The sequence below is a fragment of the Chelonia mydas genome, chromosome 3 (genome assembly GCF_015237465.2).
Source record: "Chelonia mydas isolate rCheMyd1 chromosome 3, rCheMyd1.pri.v2, whole genome shotgun sequence".
In the NCBI taxonomy this organism is placed as follows: Eukaryota; Metazoa; Chordata; order Testudines; family Cheloniidae; genus Chelonia; species Chelonia mydas.
This window is the reverse complement of record NC_057851.1, coordinates 162,077,485-162,096,902: the sequence shown is the minus strand read 5'-3', so window position 1 is coordinate 162,096,902 and position 19,418 is coordinate 162,077,485. Positions and strand designations below refer to the sequence as shown.

General features: G+C 41.0%; 1 protein-coding gene and 1 long non-coding RNA gene across 4 annotated transcripts in view; one reads left to right on the top strand and one right to left on the bottom strand.

Moving 5' to 3' along the window:
* The window catches only part of DTL (denticleless E3 ubiquitin protein ligase homolog), a 33,200-nt gene extending 22,647 nt beyond the window's left edge, over positions 1 to 10,553 (top strand). For all 3 annotated transcript variants that reach the window (XM_043543682.1, XM_043543683.1, XM_037895742.2), the window contains exons 12-15: positions 424 to 513; positions 2,998 to 3,136; positions 7,379 to 8,241; positions 9,798 to 10,553. In XM_043543682.1, coding sequence (XP_043399617.1) covers positions 424 to 513; positions 2,998 to 3,136; positions 7,379 to 8,241; positions 9,798 to 9,866 — 1,161 coding nt within the window. In that variant the 3' untranslated portion in view covers positions 9,867 to 10,553. The remainder of the gene's footprint in view (positions 1 to 423; positions 514 to 2,997; positions 3,137 to 7,378; positions 8,242 to 9,797) is intronic.
* On the bottom strand, positions 10,436 to 16,873 carry LOC114019078. Its single transcript, XR_006289842.1, has 3 exons — positions 16,185 to 16,873; positions 14,021 to 14,098; positions 10,436 to 10,527 (listed from the first exon to the last, which is right to left on the bottom strand). It is a non-coding gene; the product is annotated as an uncharacterized LOC114019078 (long non-coding RNA).
* Positions 16,874 to 19,418: the final 2,545 nt, after the last annotated feature.

Genomic DNA, 19,418 nt, shown 5'->3' with positions numbered 1-19,418 from the left:
TTGGTCTCTGCTGCTGCCTGATTGTGTACTTCTGGTTCCAAATGAGGTGTATGGTTGACCAGTCAGTTCATAACTCTGGTGTTCGTAACTCTGAAGTTCTACTGTACCTAGGCATGGAGGATAAGCTTGTGACTAAAGTACAGGCATTAAGGAGATCGGTGTTCTCTTCTCAACTCTGCCACAGACGTTCAAGCATGACCTTAAGCAGGCAGTTCTAATCTCTTTGTGCCTCAGAGCTATACAAAATGGGGAAAATTTTTGCATACCTCGGAGGGGTGTTGGGAAGCTTATTTCACTGTAGAGTGCTTTGAGATCCTTGATGAAAGACACCATAGTATTCTACTTCAGCAGAGTGGAGCCTTCCTTGGTGATGCTTTTGATGCAAAAATCCAACTGATTTTAAATTGTGGATTGTTTTTTTAGATTTCTGAGCCCCATCTTCCTCCCATGATGCTCCTTGGCCATTCTCAAGAGGTTACCTCCGTTGCCTGGTGTCCTTCAGACTTCACTAAGGTTAGTTTCTAGAAAAACTGTTTTGGAATGTCCTGTGAAACCAATGAATGAAGGACCAGATGTGACCACGATAGTGTTTGTTTTACAAAACTTGAGGGGGTATTTTGACCGGGGGTGGAATCTTCTCTGTATGGAAAGCTTTGTTGAAAAGAAAATGGCATAGATGAGCTGGCTTGCTACACTCTTCCCTTCACATAGAGTTAGAGCTAATCCGAAATGTTTTCATTCCATTCATCCCAAAATTCCTAAGACGGTTTAGTGCTGTGAGTTTAAAGTCTAGATTATTTTTTTCATTTTTTGAAATATTCCACAAATTTTTTTTAAAAAAATCAGAATTTTCAATTATTTTTTCATTTTTAAAAAGTTTTCTATTTTGATAAAAGCTACCAAATGATTAAGCCAACCAGTCAAAATTGGTGATTACTTTAAAAAAAAATCCTGCTACAAAAAAGCCATAAATGGTAAACAAAAGTTTTGAGTGAGAAATGGAAAATTTCAAGAAAATAAAAATGTTTTTTGTGAAAATGTTTAATTTTTGGGAGGGAGGCCATTTTTTGTGGCATCAACCCACATTGCCCGCACTACATTTTCAACTAAATCCTCAAGTGAATTCAATATGATGCTGTACTGAATTTTTTCAGGTAATTTGAGTCCTTTGATAACTATTAGTAACTTGGAAAAGTCTGTTCCTGGAAATGTATGAAGGCCTTTCCTGATGGAAATTGTTATGCTAACAAATTTGTTGATTATTGATTAATCTAAATGTTATACTGCCAAAATTTGAAGCCATTTCTTCAAGGTCTTCATATGCTTATGAGTTTTGTTGATGTCGTCTGCTGTCTGTCCACTGATATGTTTGCAAATCTAGTGCGCTGAGAGCTTTAGTGGGAGGATGGAAAGAACATTAATGTCTGTTCTTTCAATAAGCCATATGGAGTCTGTCAACATGACTTCTAATTCAATGCTAAATCCAAGAGCCTCACTGTCCTGAACCATATCTTAATGAAAACGCAAGGGTCAGCATTAGTGGTTCCCCCATATGGCCATCACTGGAGGGGAGGGAATTGTTGGCATGGAGAGTAGGGTTAAGGGACCAGTCTATCTCCAAATCAGGAATAAGCCCTCCAACAGCTATGATATCCGAGGAGTCCCATAGGGTTTCTTGCTGGCAGTTTTAGTTGCCCCTCTGTCCACCATTGTTAATCAGCTACTTTCTCTAGGCATCACAGTAGGCCCTCAGGAGGGATTTGAATTAGGATCGGGTAGTGGCTTTGCAGAAAAGCTCAAGAAGTACTTTCCAGTTGTAGGGGTGGCATAGGAATTGCCGTGCTGGATGAGACCTGTGTTCCATCAGGTCCAGTATCCTGGCCATGGTAGCATGGGAGAAGAAAACAAACAGGGCATTAAAATCTGGCCCAATGTAAAAGGAGTCAAACGCAGTTCAGAAAGGAGTGGTGGTTAGGCAGGTCCTCAAATGCAAGGACAAGAAGGTTGAAGTTGATGCAGAGGAGATGAGGAGCCAATGGAAAGACTGGAAGAGGCGAGTGATGTGGTCTGAACCCCAGGCAAGGAAGACAAGCCTACCAGCAGTGTTTTGTAGAGCTGATGTTGGTGTTGGGGAGGCCAGAGGAAAGACGTCTAGATTACTGTGCACATAGGCCTTAGCTCTTTCTTTCTTTCTTTCTTTCTTTCTTTCTTTCACTAATTCCCAGGTGCATCACTGTGTACACAGCACAAAGGGAGATTAATAAAAGTTCTGATGCTTGCTGGGCGGGTTCCATTGATTATTTGGAAGAGCAACTTGCCATTATATAGGGATCTGCTGTACCTAAACTTTAGTCCTGTCTCTTGCTTTTCTGTATCAAGTGCTGCTGACATTGGATGATGGCAAAGTCTGCAAAGGCTGCTTAGTGAGGCAATTCCAGCGTTTGTCCTTGTTCCAACATTACCTATTTAGAACACTGCAAATGTTTGTCCCCAAACAAGGAAAGGTGAGGAGTGAGAGAAGGAGCATTGGACATTGATGCAAAACGTTGAATTCTTATCTTCTGCTGTCTGTTTCCTCTTGGAACATGAGCTTTGGATTGTGTTTGGGTTTCTGCTATTATTTACTGAGTTACTGAAATGTCAATAAACAAATACTGTATATATTGGCACTTGTGGAGCAAATGGCTGCCTGCCACAGAATCTTCACAAAGCAAATGGGGAGGCTGCGATTTCTTTGCCATAAAAGGGATAGATGGAGGCTTTCTCCTGTCAGATCACATTCAAGGGAAATAGATAGCTTTTTCCTCTGGTACAGTAATTAGACAGCATTTGTTTTTCGCTGGCAGTTCCTTGACCTATTTGTTAGTGGGCAGGGAGGGCTCCAGGCAGAACACTTATTGGCACGGAGTGCTGAGAGTACCAACTCTCTTGGATTGATTTGCCAGGGACTGTGGGACCTGGCTTCACAGTGGCCTAACCTACTGACTTATGCTGTAGATCGCCACATGTTCTGATGACAACACTGTGAGGATTTGGCGCTTACGGCGTGACTATGATAAGGAGAGACTGACATCAGGCAAAGTCAACTTGGTAGGCTGGGTCTGTCAGAAGAAACCAGAAGAGCAAAATGGAATAGGTAAGGCCCTTAGGGGTATTTTGTCCCACAACATAGGAAGAGGACTTCAGAATTCTGTGTATTTACTGGTTCAGGAAAAGCTTTCCCCTTGGCTATTGCTCTTCATTTCTTTAGAAATGTGAATTCATGCATTTTCCCAGGCCTGACGCACCATCCAGTAAAGGGCTGGTACTGCATATGCAGCCCTGGAGCTTTGAAATTTTCCTCTTGCCCAGCAGATGAATTCAATTAAAGAACACTGACTTCCTCTCTTTTTGCTTTTAAACAAAACAAAGCACTCACTTTCTACTGGACAAGGTGCCTTTTCAACATTCCAGAACTATACACACCTGCTTCTAAACTCTTACATTCCATTAGAAATGTAATCTTCATTTGACTCTGTCTTGCTGTAAATTATTGTTCCAGCACAGTACAGTAGCACTTACTGTAAGACCCAGACATGTGCAGTTCAGTGATGGCTTTCTAAAATGCACCAATTCTTTCACCACTGATGTGTGTACATGGAAATCTATTCACAGATATTATAAAATAAACCAATAATAAATCATGGAGACTCCTCGCCCATCAACTTGTTAGGATTAGTTAATAAATGCTGTCCCCTTCCGGAAAGCCTGGGAGATCAGACAGGCTTTGCAGTATCCCCTGAATGTCAACAGACTTGGGTTCTGTGAGACCAAGCATGTCATGTTTTGGTCTAGAACTTAATTGTAAACACCCTGCCAGAGTCCTCACCGAGGAAACGAAGGGTCCATTAGCTCCAATGCTGATCCAAACTGCTGCAGGACCATAGAAGGATAGGCAGTCTCTTGGCACGTCCCAAACCATGTGTGAGAAGTCTTGGATCAGAGAGCTAACTTAGTTTGTGTTGAACATGCATCAAGTGTCACATTAGTGTATGGTTGAAATGAAAAGGGAAGGGGAATAAACCCCTCAGCAAAGTGGAATATGAAGATAACTGTATCAGAAATACAGAAATATTTAAAATTTGGACCAAAACTGAGTTGGTAGTGGCTGGTTGGTGTCATTTCCTGTGTTGGTCTATCTCCCTCTATTGACTTTCGAAATGTGCTTCACCTTCATTGTTGTAAATACAAGTGGAAGGTTTTGTAATCCCCCATACTAGGATAACATAAAAATTAACTTTTTGCCAGTGCATAACTGTCTTGCAGGAAACTTGCGGGACAATAGGTGGGTAAGTGCCAGCTCTCTTCCATAGTTGCTCACGACACACATTCATGTGCTTTGTTTCAGTGAGCTGCTGAGAAACTATTTCACATTCTATTCCCTGAGAAATAAATATAGACATTAGTCTTGTCAAGAAGCTTGAAAACCCAAAGCTGCCTGTACCCTGGATCTTTACAAATCGAATTTGGCAATTACACTAGATAAAATATCATTTCTCCTTGTTCTCTATGCATTAAAACAACCCAGGAGGGAAGAGGAAGCACACAGACCTTGTGTATGCAACAGCAGGCTTCCTGCTGACCTTGGCTCTTTGAACACAAAACACATGCTGTTAGAATACGGGAGCTATCTGCAAACTGATTCATAGTTGGCTAACCAAACAGCATTTCAGGACTGCTTAGATGAAATCTAGATTGCATCCTACCCATTTAAATGGAACAAATTGTGAAGTTGTGGCTGTGTATTGACTGTTGACCTGCACTATGGCATGCAGCAAGCACAGCTTCCTTCCCTTGAGAAATTATGTATGTAAATTTGCTAACTGATATTAATTTCTCTGCACTTCATGTAACCAGAATCGCTAGACCTGGGCTGTACCTTGAATTTGTGATTTTTTTGATTCTTGAAGCCCATAATGTTGCTGTAAAAATTTGATAGGGTGAGGGCAAGAGAGAGAGAAATCCCCACTGTTCGTATACATTGTGCATTTATCTGTCTGAGTCCTACCGATACATATATCATTTGACTGGCAGCTTGGTAGAGGCTTGCACTCAGTGTTAAAAATAACAGCCTTGCAGAATGTCAGTAAGTGGTATCAATGGCAATAGACTTGACTTGTTAACAGAATTTGAGGTCTGAATGTTTGACTGGTGCACAAACTGCTACAAAAAAGCTTGCTGCTTCTGTTCTGTTTCCCAGCACTGGAACACAGGCATTTGAATTACAGGCTACCTTTCATCATCCCCATCAATACAGCATCTAACCAAGATAGCTTCCACTTTTCTAGAGGTAGTGACTCCAGAATATATTTTTAAGTCTGCCACGGTTGTGGGCAGCCACATCCTCTTTCCAGCTCATCACCCCACATTTCTCATGTATGAAATTTGTAGCTAATCACTAGTGAGAGAGGGTTGCTGAGATCACTACTACCCTTCTTCCACATCTAAGAGCTTACATTTTAAGTACAATTAATTCTCCAGCTGAGATAATATAGTTCTGTAAGTAAGTGCTCATTAAGGCCAAGATTAAAAGACCAAATCTTAGCAGTGACCCTGCTATGAGTTCATAATAACTTGCTTCAGTCTAGACTAATAAACATCATTGGGAAAGGAATATTTAACTCCACCTTGTGCTTTAAAGTGATTGACATTTGTATTCTACTCTGTTTGCTCAGCACATGAATTTAAAGGTGCAGAGACAGTATTGGGCAATATTATATGAGAGTCTTCAGGAAGGATAAGGATCAAAAAAAGCTTATGTATAGTGTGTTACTGAGAAGTTATGTAGGTGTTTACACTATGCACATCTCACAAGTAAGTACAAGATTCTAAAAAAAATGGCATTTCATTCACACAAGACTTCAGCATCCTAATTAAGTACTTTACCACATAACAGCTAATGCTGAGAATTAAGAGTTTCAGACTAAATCCTTGGTATGCAGCAAATGTTTAGAGCCCTTTTGCTCCTTGGTGAAACCGTGTGCTTAAGGTGGCTAACGTGCTCTCTTATTTAATTGTACCACCTCAAGTTTAAGGCCAGAAAGGTTCCTTCAGATACATTCCAGCCTCTGAAAAGCAGGCATTGGACACACACCAGTACATCATCTCTCTTCAAAGTAAAATATCTCTTTAAAAAACAACTTAATTAATTATTTGTTTTGGCCTGAGATGTAGCTTAAATGCGTGCTGCCCTCAGATTTATTGTGGGATTTCTAGTGTACAGCTTATAAACACTGATGACTATGCTTTGCTTTACAATGTAAGAAGTGGGCACGCTATTGAGTAGATGGATTTATATGCAGTTTATTTCATAACATGCTGATGATTTCAATAGCCACTGTGCTATATGTACATGGAAATTGCTTATTAAAAAAAAATCACTTATTTGTCATGGCAACCAATCCATCAGTTAGTTCCTTGGAATCTTAAGACCTCGTACAAGGTGTGGGGAATTTGTAGCCTGTCCCTTTGCACTGTAAATAACTGACCTCTACCCGGTAACCTATCCTTGCAGAATATTTTCCAGCAAAAGGATAGTAGGAGTAAAGTGAAACCTTTCTTAGCTCCCACCTTAACTATCTTATTGGTGTACGAATGTCAAAGCCTAGTTGGGACAATTATCCATAATGGAGAGCATTCTAATCTAAGGCTTCATCTACCTTACAACTAGTTGTGGGACTGGGTTACAATGTTTCCTGACCTGGTTAAAAACCACTTATAAATGGTAGTGTAGATGGGATCTGATGATGTCCCCGTAACTGAACTAAAGCTTTGGACAGTTCTGGGTTTTAAGTGAGCTACAGGGATACAGGTCACATCTACAAAACTTCTAAGTGCACTAAATCCTGACGCAGTTATAGCTATTGTACAGATTGGTCCTCAGGAAAAAAAATAACTGGGCTGAGGCACTTTCTAAAATATGCTTCCCTCTCTTCCCATTGCGGTTATCCTGGGAGGCCAGATTACACTGGACAAGGTCAATGACTAAAATACGTCTTGATCCTTCTGTCCATTTTAGTCCTCTGATTGCAGTTCTTTTAAGAGGTGCCAGTTACAACTGAGGTAGACGAGTGCCATCAAATAAGCATCCTGTGTTCTGTGGAGTTTTCAAAAGGGCTCAGTATTGGCCTAACTCTGCTGCTGTTGAAATCACTGGGATCTTAGAGGTGTTTAGATCTGGGATGGGGAGTATTAGACAAATAGGTAAGCTGCTAAATTCAGATTCTGAATGTCCCAGAGTTTTGGGGGCTTCTTTAAGGCTTATCTTTAATCTGTCTCTCTTCACTTGCTGTTGCTGTACTGTGTAATTCACTTGACGGTTTTGTTTCTCTTCCATCAGTACTACCAGTCAGCACTCAGAGTACTCCTGCAAAAGTCTCCATGGTGGGTAGCCCATGCATTTCCTCACCACGGCCAGCAGCTTGTGCTCCCAACTATACCGGGGACCTTCCTCTTTCTACCAACACTCCAACATTCTCTCTCAAAAACCCAACAGTCAAGGCCCACACTCCAGCGAAGCAAAGTGAAGCCATATCAGGCCCTTCTCCCAAACCAACATCTTCCACCAAGATGTCCATTAAACACTGGGTTACCAGGACTCCGTACTCCTCTCCACCGGGGATGGGAACAAAGACGCCTTCTCCAAGAAAAGCTCTGGCAGAGGTCACACAGGGTCTTCCAGTGGCAGTTGGCACTCCCGTAGAACCACATTCACGGTTTGAGAAGCGAGCCAAAAGGAGGCTGGAGTCCAGCAAGGGAAATCACATGGGGCAGAAGTGTCTGAAAAGCTGCAGTTGTGTGACTGAGCTGGACCCAGTGGCTAAAAAATCCAGGCTGGATTTGTGCTTTTTGGCAGCAGGCCAAAAGGCCGGTAATGAAGACTGTCTGAGCCTTGCTGAGTTAAATAATGGAACTGAAGGAGGTGGCCAAAGCCCAAAGGAGCCATCCCTTCCTGAAAGCCCCCTTAATCAGGCAGGCTTCCAGACTCCCCCTTTTCCTTTAAAGAACTCCTGCAGGAAAGGGGCTGATGTGCTGGACAAAGAGAACAGTTCACCTGGGGGAAAAAACTGGCTGTCTGCAATGGGAGAGAAGCTGAAGACTAGCAAGGCCAGTAGCCAAAAGGCATCAGGCAACAGCCCCCCGTCCTCTCGGAGTCCCAGCACAAGACAAGAGGCAGCAACTGCAGCCAGTCCATCGGGACCTGTAAGTAGATTAGGCATGGTTACAACAGCAGAGAAAGGGTTGAACTCTGGGTTCTGTTCTCTTCTTGCTGTGTTGCACAACTCCCATTTGCAAGCAGTTAACTTGTGTATCAAAAGGATCATCAGACCTCATTGCTTGGGGGAAGAGGGGGTGGGGAAGGAAGGGAAATCTGATATAACAAGCCCCAGTATCTCTGCCATACAGGGTAATGATGTTATCCTTCAGTGCCACCCATAGTCTTGGGAGAGAGAAGCAGAACTGGTGTTGCTCATCTGAAAATGATTTAGAACAGAGTACTGGAAAACGTTCATTGTCTATGACACTGGCACTTACAATGCAGTTCTACTCTGAAAATAACAGCAGTACTTACTTGACAGATCTGCTGCTTACATGTATTCACAGCCATATCTGCCCACTTAGGTGACATAGATTGGCCCCCACTAGCACTGCAGACCCAACCCAGCTTTTGGAGAAAATGAGCTGAATTTTATTCTAGCTCTTGTATCAACAGAATTTGTACGTCTGTAACAATTGTGGGACTAAATTCTACCCTCGGTTACATCTGTGGAAAAACCATTGAAAACAAAGGGATTGCACAATTGTCAGAGGGCAGAACTTGGCCTGCAGACACCTTACTACTTGTGTTGTGCAAGAAAGCAGGAACCCAGCCTGACTTTCAGATCCTAGGGTGAGTTTGCAGAGCGGTTAAAATGGTTGGCAGATGAGGAGTTTTTTGTGCTTTAGAGCAAATTCTCAATTTGCATGTTGTCACTGAATCAATACACATGGAATCCCATGATGCCCGTAACTTCCAAAGTTAGTTTTCAGAGGACTGCTGAGCTTTGTTTATAAAACTGATAACTGAGGTATGATTATTACAATCTTTAGTTACACCAGAATTTGAAATTTGATGGTAGAATATAATTTGGGCTACAAATAATCTTTGAAACTGTCATCATGACTGGGGCTTATCTTGGTAAAATTGCTTCCTATTCACCTAAATTTTGTCTCACACCAGCACTTGGGTTCATAGAGTGCTAACAATACAGGCTATCCAGTAATGCACTTCAGAGGCTTAGTCCTTTCATGATTGAATGTCTTTCTAAACAACATTCTCCAGCTCTACCACAGATTGGTCTTGATGCAAATGAAAAATCTGTGGCCTGTGTTACGCAGGTCAGACTAGATGATCATAATGATGCCTTCTGGACTTAAAATCTATGAAATTTTGTATCTGGTGGAGACAGGGTAAAAACTAGAGCCCCTAGCTCTTCTCATAGAGCAGTAGGGTAACGCCAGGATTTTAGCAAATGTTTCCTGTCTCCAAATAGGATCTGAATGTCCCAGAAGCCATACAAATTATTCCAAAGAACATAATGGTTGTCCTTTTAACAGTATGTAACTTGGCAGCTCCTCAGCATATGCAAGCTGTCGCAGTTATGGAGGGGAGAAGCTTAAAAGATTTCTACGGTGTGTGCAGAGTTTAACCTGGAAGAACTAGATGGGGCATCTACTGTCAAATACATATGTTTATACTTGACTTGAATCTCTTCCAGGTTGCAATCACTTCAGTTTCCATGAGGAAGATCTGCACGTACTTCCATCGAAAGTCACAGGATGACTAGTGCAGTACGCTGCATTTGAAAGAAACTGTAGCCCTGGATGTTGACACACTACTGGTGCTACCAAGAGTGGATTTAGCAACACAGAAGGAGGAAGACACTAGGATGAGCCAATGCATTGTTGGCCCTTAATAAAGTTGGATTTTTTTATTCTCTTGTTCTTTAAATTCTTTTATAAAATCTATTACACTCTGTAGCCTCAAGTTATTTGAACATGAAACACGTAGGATGCTAATTAATGGAGACTCACATGCCATTAACATGAAGTAGGTGATGGATTTTAAAATATATGTTTGCTTTTAATACGTCACTCAGTTAAATGTTCCCCATGAGTTCTTTTGCACATGGCATCTGTGAAATGCTCTAGTTATCTCTGGAAAGAGCACCTTTGATGTGTGTTATTAACATCGTCAGATACAACTTGTCCGTTGATATTTGTTTTATTATGTCTGATCTTGAAACTTTTGTTTCAAAATCACATCTTGGCAAAACACATATCATCTCTTTTTGATAGCAGCTGAATAGAGATGGCGGTGGAGAAACTGTTGTTGCAGATAGACGGGAGCCACCATTTCTGCTAAAGGATATTTCTACAGCTTGTTCCTCTTGTATAACAATGACTCTCCCATTTCGGCAAAGAAGCTTGTAAATTCGACTTAACTGCCTGTAAATACAAAACATTTTAATGTTCCAGAGTGTCTGTCTTACTGTTCCAGTGTTGCATGTGGTGCTTGCTGTGTGAGGAAAAAATAGAGTATAGCTAAGGGCATTTTTGCCTCCTTTTTAAAAAAAATTCCCCTCTCCTACCACCTCCCAAGTTTACTGCTTTCCATACTCCTGCCTCTGCTAGCCCAAGGACACCCATGGTAGTCTTGTAACCATGGAGACCATGGCTGTCGAGGCTGGAAGCCTGATCGCCCCTTTTAAATCAAATATCGTCAAGGTCGGTTAGAAGTTATCAGATTTCAGTCTATCCCAAACAAAATTGGCTTTAGAAGAAAGCATTCCATACTAGCTTATTGACCTTTTATGGATGTAAATTGTAGCATAACTGTCTTGATGTTGGAGGCAGGAAAAAAAAATCCACTTTACAGAGTTAAGGTTGTAATATTAATATTAATGCTTAAAAGGCTTGGATTGGAGAATAATGTATATAATTGGGTAGTGTGATTATGGTAGGCTGTCCCAAATGAGGTCAGGATTCTGCAGCTAAAGCTCTTTGCCACCACTGCTGGTTGTTCAGACTGAAACCTCTTGCTGGTGCTAAAACGTAATGAAGGGACACTGAGGTGTAATGAGCCAGACAGAATTCAAATACATATGTTACGCTAATGATGACTAACTCACAAGTTACTGGTTCAATACAGGAGTAACTGGCCGAAATTCTAAGGTCTGTATTTTACAGGAGGTCAGACTAAATGATCCAGTGGTGCCTTCTGGCCTTAAAAATCTATGAAAGTCTGTCTATTTCAAGCCTCAGGATTGCAGACCTACTGAATGTTATTTAAAGGAACATAATAGAATTAAGTCACACTTTTGTCTGAAACTTTTGTACCTACTAATGTTAAGTGATATATTTCTATAACTGAAATGGATTAGAGGAAAAAAAATTTATATTTTACTGTGTGCATTGGAAAGCACTTTATGTAGTCTGACATAATGACAGGTTTCAGAGTAGCAGCCGTGTTAGTCTGTATCCGCAAAAAGAAAAGGCGTACTTGTGGCACCTCAGAGCCTAACAAATTTATTTGAGCATAAGCTTTTGAGAGCTACTGCTCACTTCATCTGATGTGGTAGCTCACGAAAGCTTATGCTCAAATAAATGTGTTAGGCTTTAAGGTGCCACAAGTACCCCTTTTCTTTTTGAGTACTCTGTTTCATTGAGCCCTGTATCGCCAGTTTCTCTTTTCACAGCAAGGAGGGAGAGAAATACACTATGTTTTAAAAAAAAAAATTGTGATGATAAAACTGCGCTGTTGGCAGGAGGACTCAAAGGCAGGTATAGAACCTGAAATTACTTTCTAATTTTTGTAACATTGACTCAGTTTCAAGTTGACAGCAGCCATCGAGCTTTGGAGAAATATCAAACTAACATTAAACTGGACAAGTAAAATATATTTCAGTCATATATGAAACCTTGCTTCAAAAATTGAGATCTTTAAGTGGTAACTGAGTCAATCCAATATCGTGAGCTAACTAAGACTAAAAAAACCTGACACTTTGATGTTCAAAAGTAGCTCACCATTAAACTTGACCTTAAAGGGTGGGAGGAATTGAAACTTAACATAGAGGGCAAACTAAAGGCAATAGGACAGTTTAATGTTCTGCTAAGTAGCTTACACACTTGTAACCAAACTCTGCTGATTTGTACTCTATATTACCAGTGGTTTCAGGGGGGCTGCATAACGAGTATAAACCTCACAGAAATTCCATGGGTGTCCCCCCACCCCAAACCCCAGCTTTGTGAGGTTACAGTTGTGAGGGGATAGGATGGTGAGGGTGAAATTTTGGTCCTCTTGAAGTGAATCCCTCTCATACTTTTCATAATATCTTCCACTTCTGGGACTAACTCCCACACCTGAATCCTTACTCATCTCTACTCCTCAGCTGATTATTCAGGGGTTTAGAAGTGTAAATGGGCAAAATACCGGGTCAGATAATCTTCAGTGGGAATGTGAGAACCCTTCTCTTTTCATGGCAGCTCTGCACAGCTTCTTACCTCAAGCACATAAAATCAATTTGGCTAACACTATGAAGACACAAAACATAACTCAATCCCTTATTCTTATGTAGTCAAAGTGACACAGTCTGATCCTGACAAAAAGCTTGGCTCCAGGGGAATAAGAAAGGAATCGTTCATATGAATCACTTGACCAAAATTTGTGATGTGACAGTCTCTTGCTTTCAGACTGCGGAGAATTGCATAATGTGGTTTAAGACAACTAGTAATGTCTTTACCTGGGGCATCTGCTCAGGCACTTAATATGTATGTCCTCAAGCAACTGAACCCACCTGCCTGTCTTGACAGAACCAAATGTATTTCGAAAACAGGTTTTCTCCTACATGATCCCCAAATACTCTCTAGCCTCAGACTTCACAAAAAAAAAACAAATTAAAAATTCTCCATAATAAATTATTCCAAAATCCTAGTATTCTAGCTCTCCTCCATTCCCTACAGGAGTGCTGATTCTCTTCCCAATAGTCTTATGGGGTGTGCCTTACATTCTTTGCCATTTTATTCATGCTGGGAATTCTGCTGCAGATGTCATACGTCCAGTCAGAATTGTCTGGCCTCTTAATTATACCTCGGTCAGTCCTCCTTGTATCTTCCTTTTCCCTAGAGATTGATTTCTGTAAGTCACCTCTCAGAACTATACTGTTGTGGTATTGATGAATATTTGCACCCCTATTCTATTGAATGTGGCAAAGATATTTGCAAGAATTTAGGTTGTGATGTGCTTCCTGCATCATTGGGAAACTAGACCTTTTCAGAAATGCCTAAGTGAGACTATAGGTAAAATTTTCAAGTGCCACCTAAATCACTTTTTAAAATGGGACTTAAGAGCCTAAATCATTTTGGCTTTTCTTAACGCGTGACCCATAATTGTGCTGGCAATGATTTTGTGTTTCAGATGCACATCCCCTCTTAAGACTCACTACTTATTGCAACTGTTGGAACTAGTGTCCATTTTCCTGTTAATGTTTGTGTCAGAGTCTTCTGGCTGGTTAAATTGTTTTGAATTGTTGAACCTAGGACTTCATATTTTATTTATCCTGTTCTGAATTTGGGAATTTAATTGTATGATCCAATTTTGCTTTGGAAACAAGCATTCTCCAACCAGGAATTTGCCATGAGAATCCATTAGTCACCCACATATGCCACCATGTTGAGAGGTCCCTTTGTTGCAGTCACATGCATTCTGAGGTCTCTTCCAAAAGTTTCTGATCTTTCAATATTTCTCAAGATAAAGCCTTAGAAAGACTTTTAGATTCCACTGGCACTAGGTGGGAAGCAGTGCTTGGGAGTCTTTCTGTCCCCAGGTCTATTGTGCTCAAGACATTTTAATGCTGACTTGAGCACTTGTCTATATGAGAGGTAAATTGTCAGCCTCTAATTCTTTTCAATCACTCGGTAAAATAAATGAATGACTTCTTACCCCAGTATAGCATTTTTGTGCCATCATGCAGAAAACTATTGCTCATTGACCTCCTTTGGATTTCTTTGACTTCCCAGCCTGCAAGATAGACCAAACGTCAGATTTTGGGCATAGAAGGTGTTTTGCTACTCAGTAATCTCTTTCATGGGTTTGGATAGCCATAGAGTGGCTTTGACCATAACCAGTGCTCTGTTTAGACAGTGGAAAAAGCCAGAGATCATAGAAAAAAGTGACCGAATAAAGCCAGTCCCAAGGATGGGAGGGGGCACACCTCCATAGTTTATTTTAAAGTAGTTTGTCTAAAGGGATGCTTAAAGGGAATAGACCCAAAGCTCACTTAGGGGATTTTTTTTTTCTTTGAAAAGGGGAGGTGGGGTGAGGAGTAATGCCAGTAGCTTTGTAGCAATGAGTGCTACAATACTAAAGCAGCATGAACCTCGGGAGATGAAACCAAAATTCTGCTTGGGAACTACATTTCATTTCTAAACTTCCAACTGGTTGTTGTTAAAGAGAACAAAAATCTATTAAAATTATGCAAACTTTTTTTTGCTTTTTCAGGTTAAGGAAACAATTCTCAGTCTGATGCCATGAATAGATTACTATAGAAATATCCTGCTAGCCCAAGCTTCTGCAGATATTCATAGATTCTGAAGGCCAGGAGGGACCATTATGATCATCGAATCTGACCACCTGCATAACACAGGACCCAATAATTTCTGCATCAAATCCGTAACTTCTGCTTGAGCTGTAGTACCTCTTCTAGAAAGATATACAGTCTTGATGTAAAGACTGCAAGTGGTGCAGAACTCACCACATCCCTAGGTAAGTTGTTCCCATGGGTAATTACCTTTGCTGTTAAAATAGCTGTACCTTATTTCTAGTCTGAAATTGTCTGACTTCAGCTTCCAGCCACTCAGTATCATTCTGCCTTTTCCTACTAGGTTGAAGAACTGTCTGTCAGAAAATCTCTTCCTTATGTAGGTACTTGTAGACTGTGATCAAATCACCTCTTAACCTTCTCCTTGAACTAAATAGTTTGAGGGTATTTCAGTATTTAGCAGTTTAAAGGCCTAAAGGAAGTACCTGAGGGCCACCCCTTTCCCCCTGCCATAATACCACAGCTGGGTGCCACTGGTGCAAATGAGAAGGAGCTGCTGGCAGGTCACCTGGGGGGTCCTACAGCTTGGGAATTGCTTCCCCAATGTTGGTCTGAAAAAGTGCAGGAGGACTGGGCAGGAGGTGAATAGTTAGGTCGTGAAGCTTTAGTTATCCAGGATTTTTGGTTTGGATCACAGAGCGCATAGCTGCTGTCTAGTTGCATGGGAGGTCTATTGCCCATGTATTTAATGCTGAGGGTGCTCAGAGCACAGGGATAAGTATGCCCTTTAGTTTGTATATATCTAAATAAGTTAAGGCCAAATTGACCTAGCAGAATATAGAATTCTTCTGTTGCAATACCTATGCCTACACAACAAGACATTCCTGTTATTCATGGCTCTCACCTTCCCAATTGTTTCATCCTTGCGAAAAAGCCTCACTTCAGTTTATTTTTCTATTATTGTTCTTGCAGAAGTATTTTAACTTGCATCTATAAAATCATTTAATAGTAATCAAATAACCCCCCACCTCCCTGTAGTACTCTAAACCAGGCTCATTCTGTATGTTACAGCAATGACAAAGTAGGCCAGGAGGCCTTTCTGTGTTGACATGAGTTTAGCAAATATTGTCACACCACATTCTTGAATTATTCAGTGTCACCATTATTTTCTATGTCACCAACTTACTTGGATATACTGAGGGAAGAGGGGGAGAGCGTTTATCAAGTGTGATTATGAAATCCAATGGATTCCAAAAACACCATGTGACAGATACAAAATAAAACAAGCCCTGATATGCTTGAGCAGGCTCTGCATTTTGCTGTAGGTGCACTTGTGTGTAGTCACTGGTGGGTAGGTAACAAAGTTAGAAAAGTTGCATCATGAGAAGCTTAAAGTGCAATCATTTTAAGACAGGAGTAATGAAGTAGTTAGGGGGTAACTGACATTCGTGTGAAGTAGACAAGAAAGATGCCTGGCCATGCAAGAATCAAACTAAAGTCAACAACAAACTCTATGCAAGACACAGGTAAGAAAGTAGACAATAAAATTCCCTTTCAGATACTTACTCCAGGGAGGCTGCATTAGTTAACAGTAAGAGCAAGGGAGTGGGAGCCAAGAGGTCTAGGTACTGATTCCTGTACTTTGGCTTCCCCATCTGTGAAATGGCAATAATGGTTATTCACCTAAGTAACATGGCTTGAGACTGTTAGGTGAAAGGTACTATGTAAGTGCAAAGTATCGAAGTACAATTCAGAGAAACAAGGCATTAGGAAAACTTCCTCCTAACCTAAAAGGAATTTGCTAAGACATGACAATTAGTCCCTGACAGACTCTGGAGCAGTACCCAGGAACCATCATGGAAACACTGTTGTATATCAGAAAGGAAACAGTAGCAATAAAAATGGCTTGATGTTGTATAGCATGGGCTTGGGCAGTTAAATGTTAAGTCTCATGTCTAGGTCTTAGTTGTTTGCAATGTTGTAGCTGTGTTGGCCCCAAGATATTAGAGAGACAAGGTGCGTGAAGTAATGTCTTTTATTGGACTAACTTCTGTTGGTGGGAGAGACAAGCTTTCAAGCTCCACAGAGCTCTTCTTCAGGTTATAGTGACTAAATGTGTGCACTTTGTGGCAGTGACCTTTTCTTCCTCATTGGCTGAGAAGGGCCTATCTCACTTTTGGATTTATGTAAATGATATTACACTCTGTCCTATCGTGCATTCCTGCAGCAGCTAAGCACTCGCTGTCTTGCTACCACATTTCCATTCCTGATATCTTTCTACTTTAATTTTCTTAGGGGTGGGGAGAAGAGGCGTTCATTTGAAAAGCACTCTTGTGAAGTTAGTGCTTGTCAAAAGAGCGTGCATGACAGCCCTGGATCCTGGAGCTCTGCTTAGCCATAGTACAGATACACCAGGGGCAAAAGCTTCCTCAAACTACCGTTATGTGAAGAGACCATTTCTAGAGCAAAGAGGTCTAGTATTCAAGCTTACTCATTCCTTGGCATCTCTGCCAACAAAGCTGCTCCTTGATGAATTGTGGCACTGTGATTGGTTTGTTTTTTGTGAGGTGGACGCATGGTGCCTAGCCTAGCCTAAGACCAATCTCACTTCACGTAGCTCATGTGGCCAGCAGATGGTCACTTGTCCCAGTTCCCTTGGGGCACCTAGTTTCCTAAAATCTTCAAATTTTAAACAAGGCTTTCAAAAGAGCACTATCCAGTTTCAGCCCCCACGGCTTTGCTGCCATGCTGAAATGCATCTTTACTATACTTTCTAACTGGGCCAAGTTTATGATAAGTTCAAATTCAATCAAGTTTACAAATACCACATTTACATTTCATAATATACTAGAGCTCCTTCCCTGTATATAAATAGGAGAAAGGTTTTACAACACAGAAATTCCCCAGTATATACTATAGACAAGTGCAGCTCAGAATTAGCAATGAAAATTATTGCAGGTCCTGGAGGCAAAATTATGCTAGCTAGACGACACAATGCAAGCAAGATTTAGGTGAAGACTTGACTGTATTCTCTAAGGCCCTATTCAGCAGAAATGATACATACCCTGCCCCATTGCTGCGTATCAGCATAATGTAGGTGCGTGGGAAGTACGAGAACATGTTCCCACACCCTTTCAACCCTTTCATCAGAAAGTCTGGCCACTTGTGTGTATTCTATTGAATAATTAAAGTGATGGAGACTGTGAGAGTGCATCCTTTCACATCTACATATGGCAAAATGCAGCCTTCTGCAGAACAAAGAGCAGCCTCTGCTGCCCACAAAACTTCATTTTTCCAGTTACTCTATCTAAAAACTGGATTAGCAGTAGATTATCCTTGTGATAAGTAGGGCACAGACTTGAAGGCTTGCTGTTCCAGGCCAGGACCCCAACTCTTAGTAATCAGATGTTGCTCTCATTGACAATATGTTCTTTGAGATTGATCCAAGATCCCTTTCAAGCTGTGTGTGTATATATTATATAAATGAAATGGTTCACTCACTACTGAAGGGCGACTACCTCGGGACTGAAACGTAGCTACTGTTTAATAGCATAAGGTAACATTACACATTCATTTCTGTAGCAACCTCCACTCATGTCCAAGAGTTATAGTGGTATCTCCAGGCTTTGAACTTTTGGCCTGTTTGCTAAATAATCGCTTTATAATGCGGCTAGTAATCTTTCATTTGTAGAAAATCCTGCTACCAGATCACCCCCGAGCTGTTTCATTATTCAATGACACTGAGGGGCAACAAATCATTCCTATAGCAGAGAGGTTCATTCAGTATTACAGTGACCAGGTCCATGAATCATCATGCCACTATGGTTTGTAAACTAATTGACATAAGCCTCTGCTTTCTAAATAGTAAGCAACCAGCTGAAAGCTCATGACACAGATTGTGCACTGGGGCAGAAGCAACGAGGGAAAAAAAGGTACAGATGTTGATTCTGTCTGAGGCATGTCCTTGATTGTATGGGCTTTTAGTGAATGCAAGATCAGAAAACAGATCATTTTGCTCTTAGCTACACAGAGTCGCTTTTTTAAAAACTCCCAAGTTATTTAGAAGCTTAAATCTTATTGATTTTTTTTAAATGAAACTTAGGCTCTTAACTCACTTTTGAAAATTTTGTCCCCAATCAACACTAAAGTCATAAGGTTGGGGACAACCTGCAAGTGCCTCTGTGCAGATCTCCTGCAGGCACAAAAAACATGCATGTTTTCATGTCCAGGCAACTTCCTGCTGTCAGACACGACTGGAGAGTGTTCCCCTTGTACATTAGCTCTTGTCTGGCACCTTGTACATAATTGGAGAGGAGGGGGCAATTTTCTTTCCAGGGATAGAAGATGAGACTTAGCATTCTGCTCTGCTGTGAGTTGTTGCCCAAGCCTGGTGTGTGAATTCCACAAGCAAAGGGCCAGATTCTCAGCTGGTGTAAATCAGCATATCTCCTCTGGTCATAGGAGTTACACCAATTTACACCAGTTGAGGATGTGGCATGCTGCATACAAAGTTTGGATTCTAAATTCCATCACTGGCTGCAGTCCCATGAGCCACAATCTATTTAATTCCAATCTATTTGAATAGAGCTCTTCAAGATTACCTACTATCTCCTTTAAAGAAATAAAAGCCATATTTACTTAGTCCTTTCAAACTATGGCATTTATTCAAAATACATAATAAAGCTTAATCCTCTGTAAAAATACTTACAATGCTACTATAGGCTGGCAATCTAAGAGTTGTCAAGAGATGAAGCTTTTCCATCCAATCATACCACAACCATGTTTGTTTGTTTTGCATAT